General features: G+C 40.9%; 1 protein-coding gene across 6 annotated transcripts in view; it reads left to right on the plus strand.

Annotated features, from left to right (window-relative positions):
- Nucleotides 1–15,064, plus strand: part of ERG (ETS transcription factor ERG) — a 109,573-nt gene that overhangs the window by 36,463 nt on the left and 58,046 nt on the right. Inside the window, exon 1 of one of the 6 annotated variants that reach the window (XM_063345464.1) lies at nt 1,943–1,958. The exons of 2 other annotated variants lie outside the window; for them this stretch is intronic. Coding sequence is in view for 1 of the 4 variants with exons in the window: in XM_063345425.1 (XP_063201495.1) it covers nt 7,036–7,053 (18 nt within the window). In the remaining 3 variants the exon portion in view is untranslated. Of the gene's footprint in view, nt 1–1,942; nt 1,959–6,928; nt 7,054–7,910; nt 7,973–11,184; nt 11,205–15,064 lie in introns of those variants that run through there. 3 more of the 6 variants (XM_063345425.1, XM_063345444.1, XM_063345455.1) reach the window with 3 other exon arrangements.

Here is a 15,064-nt window from a genome sequence, read left to right on the forward strand (position 1 = left end):
TTGCAGATTAGGCAAAAGCCCAGAGGTGAAAGGTCAAATAAAACAGTTGAAAGCATTTTCTATAGACTTCCTGGTCATGGAGAGGAAAAGAGAGCACGCAGTCCTCCAAAGCATGCTATAAAAGCCAGGAGAGTGTGAGAGACACTTTAATAGGTTCCATTCTTGATGAAAATCCTGAAACAGCCTCACTAATACGGTGTAGAAATTCAATATGCCAGACATACTTGCTGTGTGCAATGCCCATCAATCTAGGGATCGTGAGACCTTGAAGGACAGTGGTCTGTAATAACCAGTTCAAACTATTGTGTAGTTCAGTTAAAATTACCTAAAACATTTGGAAGAAAGTGATGAAAAATGTTGGCTTTTTGTCTCATAGTTATTTCTTTTTTCCTTGCAGAGAATTTGCTTTTTTGAAGTGTTTTGTTTGGGGTATTATTTTTTTTTTTGTGTCCTGTGGTATCATTGTCACTTAACGAGCTTTAAATTATCATCAAACACAAAACAAATAGCATTCCTATCAGTGACAACTTTCAGCCAAAGGTTTCAGCACACTTTTATTATTAATACATACAGCACTCCTTTGGCATTTGGCTCTAGAACTGTTAACATGTTGGTGATGGGAAAATTAAGGAAGAATAAAAGGAAAGTTGGGTGAGATCCATCTCACGTAGGCAGTGTTATCCAAAAGCTGTGTGTCTCAGGTAATCGTACAGGTTCCTTTTGTAGGTAATGGAGAGAAGTACTTTAAAGGTGCAATTCATCTCACCTCTTTTAAATAGCTGTTGTAGGTGAGACCGAATGACATGATGCAGATAGTTGTAGTGGGGACGGCAGAAAGCGTCTTGGAGAACTACCTTAGTCTGGACATCTACATTTCAAATTGTTGCAGCCTGATGAAGTGAATCCCACTTCAGGAGATAGAGATTCAGCTCCCTGTCTGCAAAGGAGTGCATCAGCATTTCCCTGATAGGAAGTATGTATGTTGGAGATTGCAAATAACTCCAGTGTCAATATAATTGTGACTGTGTTGATGTAATTCATGTAAACAGAGCTGCCATTTCGTTTCCCATTTTTGTGGTATTTTTTTACGTAGAGAGTATAGGTGGTCTCCAAAGATGATCAGAAAAAGTGGGCAAACAGTGGTGTAGTCACCAAAAATATTTTGGCCGATAGGAGCTTAAGTAGATTGCGTCATAGTTAGGGACTCTGAGTCGGTAAATGAAGTACTTTGACTTTCATTTAGGAAGCTTCCAGTGTTTAATTTCTGTAAAACCTTATCCATTGGAAGACAATCCATTCTTGATTGCTACTGTTCCATAATGTAAAGTTAAGAAAAAAATCATGTTGCCCCCAATCAGGCTCTCTCCCAACTTTTCAGCTCTGCCAGCAAGTGAAGTGAATTCATTGCTGTAACAGGTAGGAAGGTGGGGATGTGGGGAAGACACGAAGGGACTAATTGGCCGAATGGGTTGGAGCAGCCGAAGAAAGTGCGTGGGGTGATTGAAAGGAAGCAAAGACAGAGGGGGATGTTAAGTCGTAACCAGCCTTCAGGGCAAAACTGACGGTGGGTGCCACCGCAGCAGGAAGAAATCTCTTCTATCAGCTTCTGTTAAAGAACTCTTTTTATTAACAGAAGTAATTTCTGACTTGGGGAAGAGCTGTTCACCGCGTCGTGTCCGAGGAAACGATGCAGCCAGGCGAGCCAGCAGCTCTCCTTTAGAGGGGCACGGAGCACCCTCTAGTGACTGCTGCTGCCGAGCTGCCCGCGGCTGCCAGGGGCGCTCCCGGCACTCAACGCCAACTGGGGGAACGTCGAAGGGATGAGGACATGTTCCTTCTCGCTCCACTGCAGTGCCAGACCTGGTAGTAAGGGAAATGAGAAGCGCGAAAGCTTGGAAACGATGCTGGAGGAAAGGGTGCTTTTCGTGGGATGTGTGCCGTGTTGCCCCAGAGGCCAGGTAGTGATAATTAGCATTAATTATGGGGCTTTACATGGGCTGCTTGGTTTGATATACTAATTGGAGTTTGGCTAAAGCAAATGCCCCACTTAATTCGGAGTAGCACCTTCACCCCCAGAGCTGAATTCCACGCTTCTAGCCATGGGTCATTAGGCACGAGCCCACAGCAGAACCGGACCCCATTTTTCCCAGGATGGAGTTTGTCCTGTGCCCTCAGACCTGGTGCTGCATCAAAGCCACTCAGGTGTGGAAGTAAGAGGTCCCTTGGGCAGCCCCAAAGGCCCAGCAGTCCTGGGGATGGGGATGAGAGTCCATCATCCTGGAGCAGGACGGTCCCATGGCCCCTCGGGGCAGGTTGTGAAACTCCATTCTTCTCCTGGGCACCCCTGTTTGTTCCCCTGCTAAAAGCCTATTGGTGAGAGCTTGCTTTGTGGTGAGGGGAGAGTTTCCCCTTCTGTGAGCAGATTTACTGACTTTTTCTTTAGAGCCAGCTGAAAGCTGTGAATTAAAGGGAAGAAGTCCTGCTGAAGGGCTTGCCGAAAACTTAGTAAGAGTGTATTTGGCCCTGACACACCAAGATGAGTATGGCCAAACTGAGAAGAAAAATGCTATGTCTTTTTGAGAGAATTAAGACCTTTACAGGTGTATCTTCATATGCCATGAAGTAGCATTAATTTTCCTGAATTTCTTAAAATCTGCTTCCAAATGCTGCAATGCAAAGTCTTTTATTGTACTCAAGTTTTTTGATTTCTAGCCTGGTTCTACCTAGAGGAGAACCTCCTTTTTTACCTGCTGGTAAGAGGAACAGAGCTCACTTTTTCTTTTCTTTTCTCTCTTCTCTTTTTTTGTTTTAATACCCACATCTGCAGGCACTGTATGGATGAGTACTAAGCACAATACACAAGGGGAATGTGTCTCCAGCTTGCTCAATTATTTAGCCAGAGTTATTTACAGCGTAAAGAAAACCATACCGTTAAAGGGATGAAGGACACATTATTAGCAGTACTAACAACATTTTGAAAGTTAAAAGGAAAGAAGCTATCCGGGCAGACTGCTGAACCAGTGCTGTGAAAGAAAAAGACACAGCGGCACTAGTGAGGATAGCAGAGTGTGCCTCTAGTCCCTTGCTCAGCTCAGCCTGAGAGCAGCGTTCTTGGTTTACCTCCCAGGCAGCAAGATGGATTGCAGATCTGTTTACATAGGGAATATTGCAATATATTTCCTACATCCTAACACACCAGCGGATATGATATGAAAAAATCTGAGGACAGGATTTTATTTTTATTTTTAGAGTTAGTAGTGGTGTTTGAAATAACATGAGAAATGGTCTCTTTGGAAATATTTATATGCGTTTAGGTGAGTACATGCATATTGAACGGATGCAACAAGCAAAGTAACTTTTGTCTTTGGAAATTCATCCTCTTTGTTCAAGATTTAGACTAATCACTTCCTTTGTGTGGTCGCACTGAATCTTTAGGTCCTCACAAGGCCCTGTTGGTTTAAGCAGGCTTAGATCAGCACAGATCGGATGGATCATTTTTCTCCAGTTTAGAAAGGTCTTCTCTAAAGAGGGAGCTCTTTAGTCCTAAAGGCTGAAGGCACTTAAAGCAGTGTTTAAGCCTGTCTGTATTCAGGAAAGAACTTAAGCACAGCTGTAACTCTAAAGCATGTGCAAAACCCCTGTTTTGATCCAGAAACTTAAGCGCATGTATAATATTAAGCACATGCGGTAGTGTTTTGTTGCTGTGTGGTTTCTAGATGCAGGCTTGAATGTAGAAGAAAATTCCAACAGAAGGGAGCCCAGACAAATTAGGGTGACAAGCCTAAGAGAGAAATTAAGGGGGGAAGGGAGTGTTAGGCGACTTGTGTGGATTTTTAATACTTTTTTGTTTTTCATTCTGTTTGTTGACCAAGCTGCATTTTTCCAAACTCACACAGCATTATTTCAGACAACAACATATAGCTGCCTAACATAACAAAGACATATTTTCTTTCTATTTAACCTTAACAAAATGCAGAAAAGAGAAAATAGTAGAAGTGTTTGTACTATTTTTCTTTTGCAACTGGATGATGGTGATTTGATAACCCAATATTTTCCTTTCTTTACAATACCAAGGCTGTGTCTTGCAATTGGATCAACATAAGCGTAAGCACTCAGAAATCTGCCTGTGGGTATTAGCTTGAAAGTCAAATAAACTTCATTGAATTCTTTGGCACAGAATATGTGCCAGTCTAAAATGGCAAAATCCTTACCAGGCTGTGGGCTCTGTAAAACTTATATAATAATAATAATAGAGCTCGACAGAGCCTGGTATTGCCTGCCTTATGCTTCCAAAAGCCCTACATAAATCAAGAGGATGTTTGTCTATACAGAGGTATGCTGGAGAAGAATCATAACTAAAACCTGCGTGTGAATGAATTTGTCAGATCCCATCCACTGGAGAGCTGGAATTGACACTTCAAGTCTCTCAATATATTTGAGAAAAAATCCAGAATATCATGGGCTTAACTGGAGTGGAAGTCACCCAACTGAAACATTGTACAAAGCTTTGAAATTTCAAGAAAAAGGTTCTAATCTTTTGGCTGTCTTGCTCATTGTTTGGAGATGAAAAGGGAGGAAATCAACATCCCCATGAAATACAATTACTGTAAATTGCTTTCTTTTCATACTGTTTGTAATGAAAATAGGAAAGTTACCAGAAGTTACCTACTCTGCAGAAGCACAGTAATTCGGTGGATGTGGACTGCAAGAAGACATTCAGCAGTGCAACACCGGACTTCTATATGAACCAACTAATAGAGAATATAAAATACAGCACAGCAGTGTTGACTCTGGGTTGCTCTGAAGTGACCAAAAGTCATCTCTGCAGTGGAAGAAGCCGGAGTTCCTTAAAGTGAACTATAAAATCAAGCTAAACTTGTACCGGGAGTTGATCCTGTGGCACCTCAGGATCCAGAGCAGGAAGGAAAAGCAGGGTGTCTGCTTGTCTGCTCTCCCCTTCCCAGTATCTCCATCGGGATCTGGACTCAGCTGGAGGCTTGCTCAGCCCCTTGGACTGCCTGAGGAGGCCCTGAGGCTTGTGAGGCAGCTGGAGATGAATTGGGATGCAGGCCCAACTGGGAGACACACGGCCAAGCTTGAAACAAGGACTGCCCGGGGGCAGCTCTGCCAGATCCCAATTGCGCTGGTCCTGTGTCATTCCATTGTGCTCAGGGATTTCCAGCTCTGTGGTCCCTATGGGGCACCTGGAAATGAGGATTTCCCAGGACCTAGTGGGTGGCAGGGCCATTCTCGTTAGCAGGGGCGGGTGGACGAGCCTTTCCTCTGCTCTGCCTTGGTGAGATGGAGCAGCATCTGCAGGACGAATGCCTGAGAGTGAAGCAGCGATTCGTGTCCTCTGGGTGCATCTCTGGAGAAGTGCATGGCCACGTGTCACCTTCTTCAGGTCAGGATAGGAGGGGAAGAGTGAACTGGGACTTATCACTATTGTTGGGTACCATTTGGAAGAAATGCATACCAAATGCATCACCAGTTGCATCATCACCAGTCAAAAAAGTCATCACCAGTTACAGGGCAACACTCTGATTTCATTTTCTTTTCCTAAGAAGCCGGAGAGGAAGGCATTAGGAGAGGTGAGGTCATCTGCCTCCACCAAATAAAGCCATGACAGACCATCACTATTTTTTGGGGTTTTTTTTTAATCATACCAGAGTCCCTGGTCAGAGGGTAGGAGCTTATTACAGCGGGAATTATTTACTCAGTGCTGCAGTGCTTTCACGCAACATGTCCATTGTTTTACGTTGTTATAGGAAGCATTGAGAAATTGTAAACCAGTTATAGTAGGACCAGCTTTTAAAAATTACAAGGTTGTCAAACAATTAATACATTCTGACTTATTGTAAGTTTTCCTTCAATTTTTGAGGGTCACATTTTCAAGATTTCTAGCTGAAAGCTCAGAATCTCTTGATGCCAGGAACTGTCTTTTACAAAAACACAAAATATTGAGAGAATCATGAGAGCAAGAGGGTTGTGCCAGCAATGGATCCCAAGTGGTTCTTTACATGGGGACTTTTGCACTGGCTGGTACTTTGGGAACACTTTGCCGTTCTTATTTTTTTAGTTCAACACTCCTAAGCAAGGGTCTGGGACAGGTACGGTATTTCGTTTGCAGAGCTGGTAGTTTTTGGGTGCCCTGCGACTGCCAAGTGCTACAAAAGGATGAATAAAAAATATATAATACTGAATAAAAAATTACTATCGCACTCCAACTGGAAAGGGAATCACCAGTGGCACCATCTCATTTTCATGCATGGAGAGAGCTGTGAAATAAAGGAAGAGAATGGAAAATTTAAGACTGTTTATGGCATTCAGGTGCTTGCTTTTGGAATGCATATCTTTTTGTGACTTCCTTGCTTCGGTAAGAAAGAGGTATCAAAAAGAAATTATTGTCTCCAGTCTACTTGCTTCTTCTCTAAGAAAAAAAAAACAAAAACGCGCTAAGTCAGGTAGGCTAGAAAGTGTCGATAGCTCAAGAATCCAGGAATGAGGTTAATGGACAAATATAGATGTGGTGTAAGCGGGGCTAGACTTCATTAACATATTTGCAGTTACACCCGCTTATACCAAGTCTGGCTTTGGCCCTGAATCAGCAATTCCCCAGTGAATAGACTGCATGAAACTAGTGCTGAATTTGGCCCATTTCATCTGACATCTGCATCCTGCCTCGAAGTGGCATGTCACACTTACTGCACATCAGATCACACCTGCCCAGCCAGTCACAGGCAATTGACTTTTTTGTTAAAAAAAAAAAAAAAAATTAAAAAAATTTAGTCATATATCATCAAGAAAAACAACATTGTTTTAGGACTCTTATCTCTTCGCTCCCAAATATCCTGTTTCTTCGAGCTGCAGTGGCCAGGACCAATAGAAACCTCTTCCTGCCATTGGCTGACTTCATTTCCCAGAGTTAGCACAATCTCATCCGCTCTAAACAACCTCATCAAAACTTCTTTCTGGTCAGAGCGAAGCAATAATTATTATTAGCAATTATTAGCGATCAATAATCTTGATCACATTATGGCAAGCACTATTAAGGTAAGAAGGGGGTACCTTTTTTGTTGGAATTTTTTTCAGTGGCGTGTTCTTTGGTTTCCTTTATCAACCTAGATAAGTTAGAATTGGGCAACACCCCCACTGCCACAATAGAGGACAACAAGATTTCCTTTGTACTGCCTAGTAAATTTCCTTTTTCCTACTCCAACCATCCGCAAGGCTTAAAAACTTCAAACTCGGAAAAAAAATTGGGTTTTTTAAATTCACTGTTCAGTGCTGTGGATTGCATATGCGAAGCCCTTTTATGAGAGCTTCAGAAATTTCTTGTAGGTATCATTCTGACAACTTGGATGTGTTTGCGGACTGCCATAAGGGGAGAGGGTGTGCACTGGAAGGAAAAAAAGGGTTCCTAAGAGCCCTGAACTTTTGGATACTTTTAAATGTTTCTCTTGTTGATGGGGTACAAATATTAGCAAGTGGGAATGAGAGGCACCAGCTCTTGTTTCTCTCTCATGCAGGTGTTAATTATGTGCTTTTCTAGAAATGCTATCCTGATACTTGGGACCTTTCTGAATGTTATTTTAATGGTGGTGGCAAGATCTCATGGGTGTGTTCTTTTTGTCTTAATTTTTTGGACAATAAAATTCTCTTATTGGCTTATAAATTGATCTCGGTGCATGCTTTGTTTTTTGGGTTTTTTTTAAGAGCGGCTTTGATGGGTTTTTCAGGTTGTGTCCCTTAGAAAGCCAAATAAATCTATATGTCTATCTATCTAGTTTTTGCTTCTCTGTGTGTATGTTGCAAAAGATAGCAGTTACAGATATAGCAATAGCTGTGATTAATTGCAGAAGTATAACTGTAACTAAACGCTTTGTGATAGTGAAACTAATTTTACGTAAAGAGCAAACCAGCATGTACAGTGAAGACTCTGCGGCATTGTATTATCAGATTTGGGATCAAGGTATTTGTTTTCTTTGTGGTATTGTGTATTTCTGTACTTTTCTAATTATGCCAGAGATTTAGTAAGAGGTACAGAATAGCCGCGGTGCCTGGCCATTAGCTAAGTGGAGCTGCAGTTTGATTTCTCAGTAACTTCTGCTTAGATGTTTACATTTTAAAGATGCATTTGATGCTTTTTGTTATAGTTTTTGAAATGTGAAAGTCTTGCCTGAAGACAACGTGATTAAAAAAAACTAACGAACCTTCTCTTTTTGCAATCACTGATGCTTTCGAGGGGCTATTTACGGAGACAAAGATTTGAGTCTCCTCTGCATTGCTGGCCAGTATCTATTATATGCTAAGTAGCTCCTGAAACAGCTGAATTCCCTTTGGTTTTGCCGCATACTTTCAGAGCGCACAGGACATGACAGGCGCTCTGTGAAAATCTTGAGGTTCGGGGAGTCAGGTTTTGCATTGCTAAAAGAAGGGCTATGTGCTGAGACAGTAACGCTGGGTTTTGCGTCTGTTAATCAGAAGGCACTATTGATGCTGATGGGAAATTTCTTTTTCTTCAGAAATGATGGTACAATGAGATTAGTTGTTGTATGCGTTTTGAGGAGCTCTTATTTATTTTTTGATGTTTTGTGTTGACTGAATTCTAATAGTGTAAATGATTGCAAACAATATCTCACTGTTATTATTTTACCTCCACCTTACGCTTACCGAGGTGGGCAGAGACTGTGTGCAGCTGTATATCATGCAGCCTGTCAGCGCGACGCAGACAGCAGAGTCTCCTGAGTGGAAAACCCTACATTTTTGTCTCCTCCTCTGGGAGCATGAAACTTGCTGGGACAAATAGGCACCCCAAAATGTTGAGGACTTTGGTGCCCAGGGTGCTGGGAAGGCCTTAGATATTGAAGCAAGGACTTTATTTGTGCAAGTGCAAAATGTAGAATGACTGAAAAGAAATGACAGGTGTTTTGTACTATAGATGCAGGAAATGTACTGTGACATGAAGCTAAGCCACCCCAAAGAGATTCAATTCCTCCTCTATACTGAGTACATAAAGAAGTCATTTAACTGAGAGGTTTCCGAAATAAAGAGATTACATTTGAATGCCAAACGGGTGTTTGTGCTTTTGCTAAACAGTTATGTTCAGCAAATATTTTTTTTTGCAATTTCGATACAATGACCTGTGTTCTCTGCTGGCAATCGGTAGCCCAGCAGTCCCAGCACAGGCGACAAGAGGCTGTGGCCAAGGAAGGTGGAAAGCTTTATCTGGGAACTCTGTGCCAGGAATTCAACTCGCTTCTTTAGGGAGGCCGTGGAGTCATTAGATGTCAAAATTGGGTTGCAAATGGCTATGTATTTGTTTGTAACTGGATAGAAATTGCTCTAAATGTACACACCTGCAAAGGTGGCCTTCCAGTAAGACTGTTTGATTCATCCTTTTCCTATCAGCAATCTGCAGGCAGACCCATGGGACGCTCAGGGATCATGAGAAAACAGGCTGGCTTAACTGGGGGTAATAGGTATCTATGAAGGCGAGCATTTGTGTACATTTTCTGGCACTGGAGTTGACGTCACGAGCGTGGCTTTACTGGGAGATACGTCTCTTCTTGTCCCCTGCCCTCCTCCTGCTTCCCCCTTCCCCTTCTCCCCCATGACGGGGAAAGCACCACGGTGGAAGGTTTCTCCTGAGAAGGAGGACACAGCAGTGCCCTCTTCCCAGGCTACGGCATGGATGGCTTACTTTAATTCTGACCTTTATGCTGTAAGAGCGGCTGCCCTTGCTCAGGCCAGGCACCTCTCCCTCCGATTGGGAACGGGGCTGGCTCCCGGGGATGGCGGCGTAAGGCACTGCGGAGAGGAGTGATGGGAGAAGGTGTGTGCCTCCACAGCCAGGATTTTGGTTTCGGTACGCGGTCGGGGGGGCTGGTATTTCTCATGCATTCACTTCACTGTACCTGGTGCACACACGGCTAACCTCACAGTTATGTTTTTTGGCATTCGAAGGATAAAATGGGTTTTTTCAAGGTTTTTTTCAACAGTCAGGATTTCAGCAGTAAGGTGACACGTTTCCTTCTGGCACAAGTAGTACCTGACAGATATGTGCAGTAGCGCAAAAGTGCAGAGCACTGAAGCTGAAGACCATCAAATCAATACAGCACTGCTAATTATAGGTGTCCCACTGGTTACCATAAATACAAATTGAGAAAATATAAAAGTCTTCTGAATTAGGCATCGTGTCTTTTTTGGTGTTTTTTTTAATAGAATGGAGCAAAAATTACTTACGTGTTACCTTGGGATGAAGTAAAAATACTTATCCTGAAGGTCATTTTGGTTTTTTTTCCATTATCGTATAGTGGAGGAAAGAACATTAATTAGAAAGTTGCAACTAGAATTCCACTTCCTTGCCGTACAGCAAGCCTTGTTATATTTCTCTCCCTGCCTGCCAATGCAATTATACTTAAAAAAAGCTCTTCAGTAAGATATTTTGACTTTAAAATGACTTACTGATTTCACTTGTGGATATTTCTTCTACTCTAATTTACTTCTAAATATGTGTGTGTCCACTTTTTATTAGTGACTTCTGATGTGCTGTTCGCATGGAAGCTGCGATTTCTGGGAGAAAAAGTCTGTGTATTTGATAAAGGATGGGAGAATCTTTGTGGTTTCTAAGGCTTGAAAGAGTATCAATATACTGATTAAAGCAGTATATAGTAGCAATATATATTTTTTTTGTGAGGAATCTTCATCGGTGCTTCTCTCTATGGTATTACTCTTCTCTCACTTTCTTTTAGCAAATCTAAGTACTCACTTGAATATTTCTCAATCCAAGAAAAGCTGGAGACAGTTGAAAAAAAATCTGCTCTGGGCGTATGGAAATGTTTAAGTCTTTGTTTAGAGGACTGCATCTGCACTGAATCCAACAGAACTAATACAGTAATTTGTACTTCTATTCCTTGCATTAAAAAAATTATAAAGTTTATTCTTTTTTTGTTCTCATCTCAGTTAGCAATGTGTAATTAACTTTAAGCTTGTAAATACTTCCTTTGGCTTTGGTGATACGACACAACCCTCTTAAAGCTAAGCACATAACCTGAGTGCTCTGGTGAATCAGAAACAAGAAGAGCACGAATGCCTTAAACCACTTAGCCTGATCTTGCACTCCTTAATTCAAAGGTTCCACCAATTTCATGAAGATTTTGTTCCAATACAGGCAGTGGAATCAGACCTGTAATTATTTCCAGGTAAGACAGTATTTCTGACTCAAATACAAATGTACCATTTCAAGGAAGAAATAGTCATATAAGAACAGAAGAAGATGTTTTGGGGATTTTTGTATTCTTTTCTTTTGCTTTTAATCAGCAGTCATTTAACTCAATCTGGTTTGTGGCTACATATGCCAAAATGAAGTCAAATATAAGGATTTCACTTTCCAGAATTAAATCCCCAGGCAAGGAACAACAGCTGGAAAATGTGTATGTTTGACTCTCTGAATGGGTTGGTTTGTTTGTTTTTTCTTAACAACAACTATATTACCTCTTAACAAAATGTTTTTCAGCAAGTTCCATGAGGACTTTCAGAAATAATACTAAAAGAATCAAGTGCTCTTGGAGAATGACTTGCTGACAGATAAATACAGAAGTAGTTTTGAGAAATGTGAATGCCAGAAGAAGGTATTTATTTTCAAAGTGACAATTATAATGCAGTAAAAATATCGAATGCTCTTCACTCCAAAAGAAACTTCATAATGCAAGTTTCTAAATCAAGCCAACAGAATTATTTTGAAAATCAGCAAAGTGGAGAAAAAAAAAAGAAAAACTGGGTTTGTATCACTTGTATTATCCATTCTAAGAAAGTAAAAGTGATACAGTAGAAAATATCACATGCAGTGCCAAACCTTGTTAAGTTAACAAAAATCTTTTCATTGACTGCAATGTGTTTTTTATCAGATTCATCATTCAGTACTTAAAAATTAATTGCTTTTGACAGATAATGATACAGTAGAGAAATACAGGCAGCTTTTCACATTGTCAGTAATGAAAAGCCCATGGTCTGACAAAATGGCGTGTACTCTGCTAGTCATCCTGCTGTCCTTAATATATATTAGGGTATTATAGAAGAAATATTGACTGTTCAGAACGCTAACGACAATAAAGAAACTTCAAAGCGTTTATATGAAAAAGGTATCAATCCTTTCCTTAAAGGATGAATGTGCCTTTATGGTTGAAGGGGTTATTTTAAATGTTGTAACCAAGCTTCCCTGAGGTTGGATAGTGCTGTGTCCTTCAATTTATTCCCTCCCACTGTCCCCCTTAAAAGAAGGACTGTGTAATCTTGTAAACAAGCCATCCCAGTGAACAGAGGGAAAAGAAGCTTCAGGAAATCTGGTGAGATTCAGGTTGCAAACGTGTATCACAAGGAAGTTCTCTCTCTCCTTGGCATGCATCCTTAGGCAGCAGGTTGCTGATTTTTACTATGCACATAGTCATCCTATTAGAAAAATTAGACATTGCTTTCAGGAAAGGGATATTAGTGGGTAATAACCAAGTAATACTAGTAATGGGTTTTAATAACTACTGTGTACAAACCAATGATTACCACTTCTGGTAATTATCATGTCATAAATCTAATTTGTTTCAAAGTGAAATGAATAAAATGGCAATTATTGTCATAAAAATATCATTGAACATTAAAAGGTAAAAAAGAATCATAAGTAGTAGCAATTTTTTAAGGGTAGGCTGAAGCACACACCAATCGATCATCCACGTACAGTGGAGCAAGCAAATGGTCTTTTGGAATGGTGGATTTTGGAAATGAATGAGTGGAAGGAATGCATATGATATGATGTCTCCCTTCACTTGCAGAGTATGTTTATTTGGAGTGTATATCTCAACTGGTGGGTGGAAAACGGTGTCACTAGGCTGGCGTAACCTTTTCACACTCGGAAAAGATCTGACTCGCTTAGTTCAATGTATGTGTTGCCAGGTTAAGCAGTGCCTGATAGATGGGAAGGAAATACAACAACAAATTACAAGGACTGGGTATATGCAAATACCTGCAGGAAGGGGTGGTGAATAACTATTTATGGGAAGTGGCAGAACTCTTTAAAATGACCTACCTGACTTAAGAGAGATGAGAGAGCGAGATAAACAGTGCTGTAACTGGGAAAAAAGCCACAGGAGACTGGAAATGTTTCGTTTGACAAATCCCTAATTACAGTTGTGCTGAGAGAAACAAGTAGCAGCATATTAATTCTACATGGAAGGTTTTGCATAACTGCAATGCTAGCCTGGAAGATTTTTTTTTAAACCTCATTCTTTAGAGTTGAAAAACATCTTTTTTTAGACGGTATGTTTATTACCTTGATAAACAGTAAAATGCTGCCACAGCAATTACCTTGATGATAAAGAGTCTGTAGACAGATACTTCCTGTGTTCATTTCCTACCCAGATAAGTCGCCAAAATCAGGGACTACCAATACAGGAAATGCTTTCAATAGGAACTTCCTATCTGTTAATATCTAATTCACTAAAAAGATCTAAGCTCTTCTCGTATGATTTAAAGGTAATGTTCTACCTGTCACTATTTAAACATTTAAGCTGCATTACAACACATCTGTTTGTGTAAAAATTTAAGACCAATGCTGTTACATTGGACTATGAAATATCAGCGGGTTTCTCCACAATGGTAGGAAAAGTGACCCTGCATTTTACAATACTGCAAATCAGGATGCTTCAAAATGCACTGTCATTCCATCAGATGAAGAGCAAGCAACCTCCCTCCAACTCCTTGTTGCCCACATCCTTTCCTTATTTGTATGCGTCACCAAATAAAATATACATTTCACTAGCCCTCGAGGTGGACTTCTCCAACAAGAGAAGCATGTTCAGAGCATCTTCTGGATATATTAAAGAGTCGTGGCCATCTCTTGCAATCCACAGTGACATATAAATTCAACTGAAATGGCTGAAACGGAAATTTTGCCTCACTGTACAGAGAAATAAAACCACGACTAACCTGCATGTTTGAACTTCTCCTAAGAAAAAGAGAAACCTAGAGCAAAAGAAAAGTAAAAAAAACCAGAAAACCTCCATTGCTAATCGTAACTTCAGGGTAATTGCTTTCAGGCAGATTAATAGAATGAATGAGGATTTACGAAATCTGGAGTGAAATCGGCCAAAATTAAGTCAAAAGTATTTGGCCGATGGCTTGACTGGGGCCAGGCTTTCACTCAAATTATTCAGGAGCTCAGCCCAAATTTTGTGCAATTTTTTTTGCCAATGATTCCCCTGGAGTCATTCCAGGTTTCTGCCACTGTGACCAAGATCGGTATCTTGGCCTCTCCCCATAGAGTTGAGTAGTCATTTGCTCTTGTGGCTTCATATATATTGTGCCTTTTCATCTTTGAAGAATAGACCCATGTTCACTCATCTCCTCAGACTACTGCGGGAAAGGCAGTTCTTTAAGTTTATGTTGTGGTCTAACAGGCTGGGAATCCGAGGCTGGATTTACAGATCCCTCCAGAGACCACGATGAAGGCATCACTTGGAGCACCAGCTGTTGGACGGGAGAACCGGTCCTGCAGGGACCTGACCCAAAAGCCCAGTTACTGCAGATGCGTTCTGCAAGTTGAAGTTAGTTTTGACAAGTAATTTTCACAAGGCCGTGGGTGAAGAAGCTCTAGGAAGTTCCCCTTGGCTTTGGGTTCACAGGGGTGTTGGGGAAATACATGCTCCATCTTGAAAGCAGTGTGTCCTGGGACATGGTTAGCCAGCTCTTATCTACTTGCATACATTTTTATTATTGTTAGTCCTTGGCATATTCACATCAGCTTCCCTCATGCGTAAGGTATTCCCTTGGAAGTGTTCAAAATTGTTGCTTTTTACTAATCAGATCAACTCACTAAAGTGGTGGCCAGAGACATTTTTCACATTATTTCCATACCGCCATTACCTTTTAAAAAATTTTCCTGCTATTTGTCATCAAGGCACCATTACATGTACCGTTTTCATGGAATTCAGATTCTGATTGTTTAGTCTACGTAAAGGGGGGAAAAAAGAGGGGGATCCTGTGCCTTTAATGTTGTTTATAACGGTTGGACAGA

Source organism: Chroicocephalus ridibundus, chromosome 1 (genome assembly GCF_963924245.1).
Source record: "Chroicocephalus ridibundus chromosome 1, bChrRid1.1, whole genome shotgun sequence".
Taxonomy (NCBI): domain Eukaryota; kingdom Metazoa; phylum Chordata; class Aves; order Charadriiformes; family Laridae; genus Chroicocephalus; species Chroicocephalus ridibundus.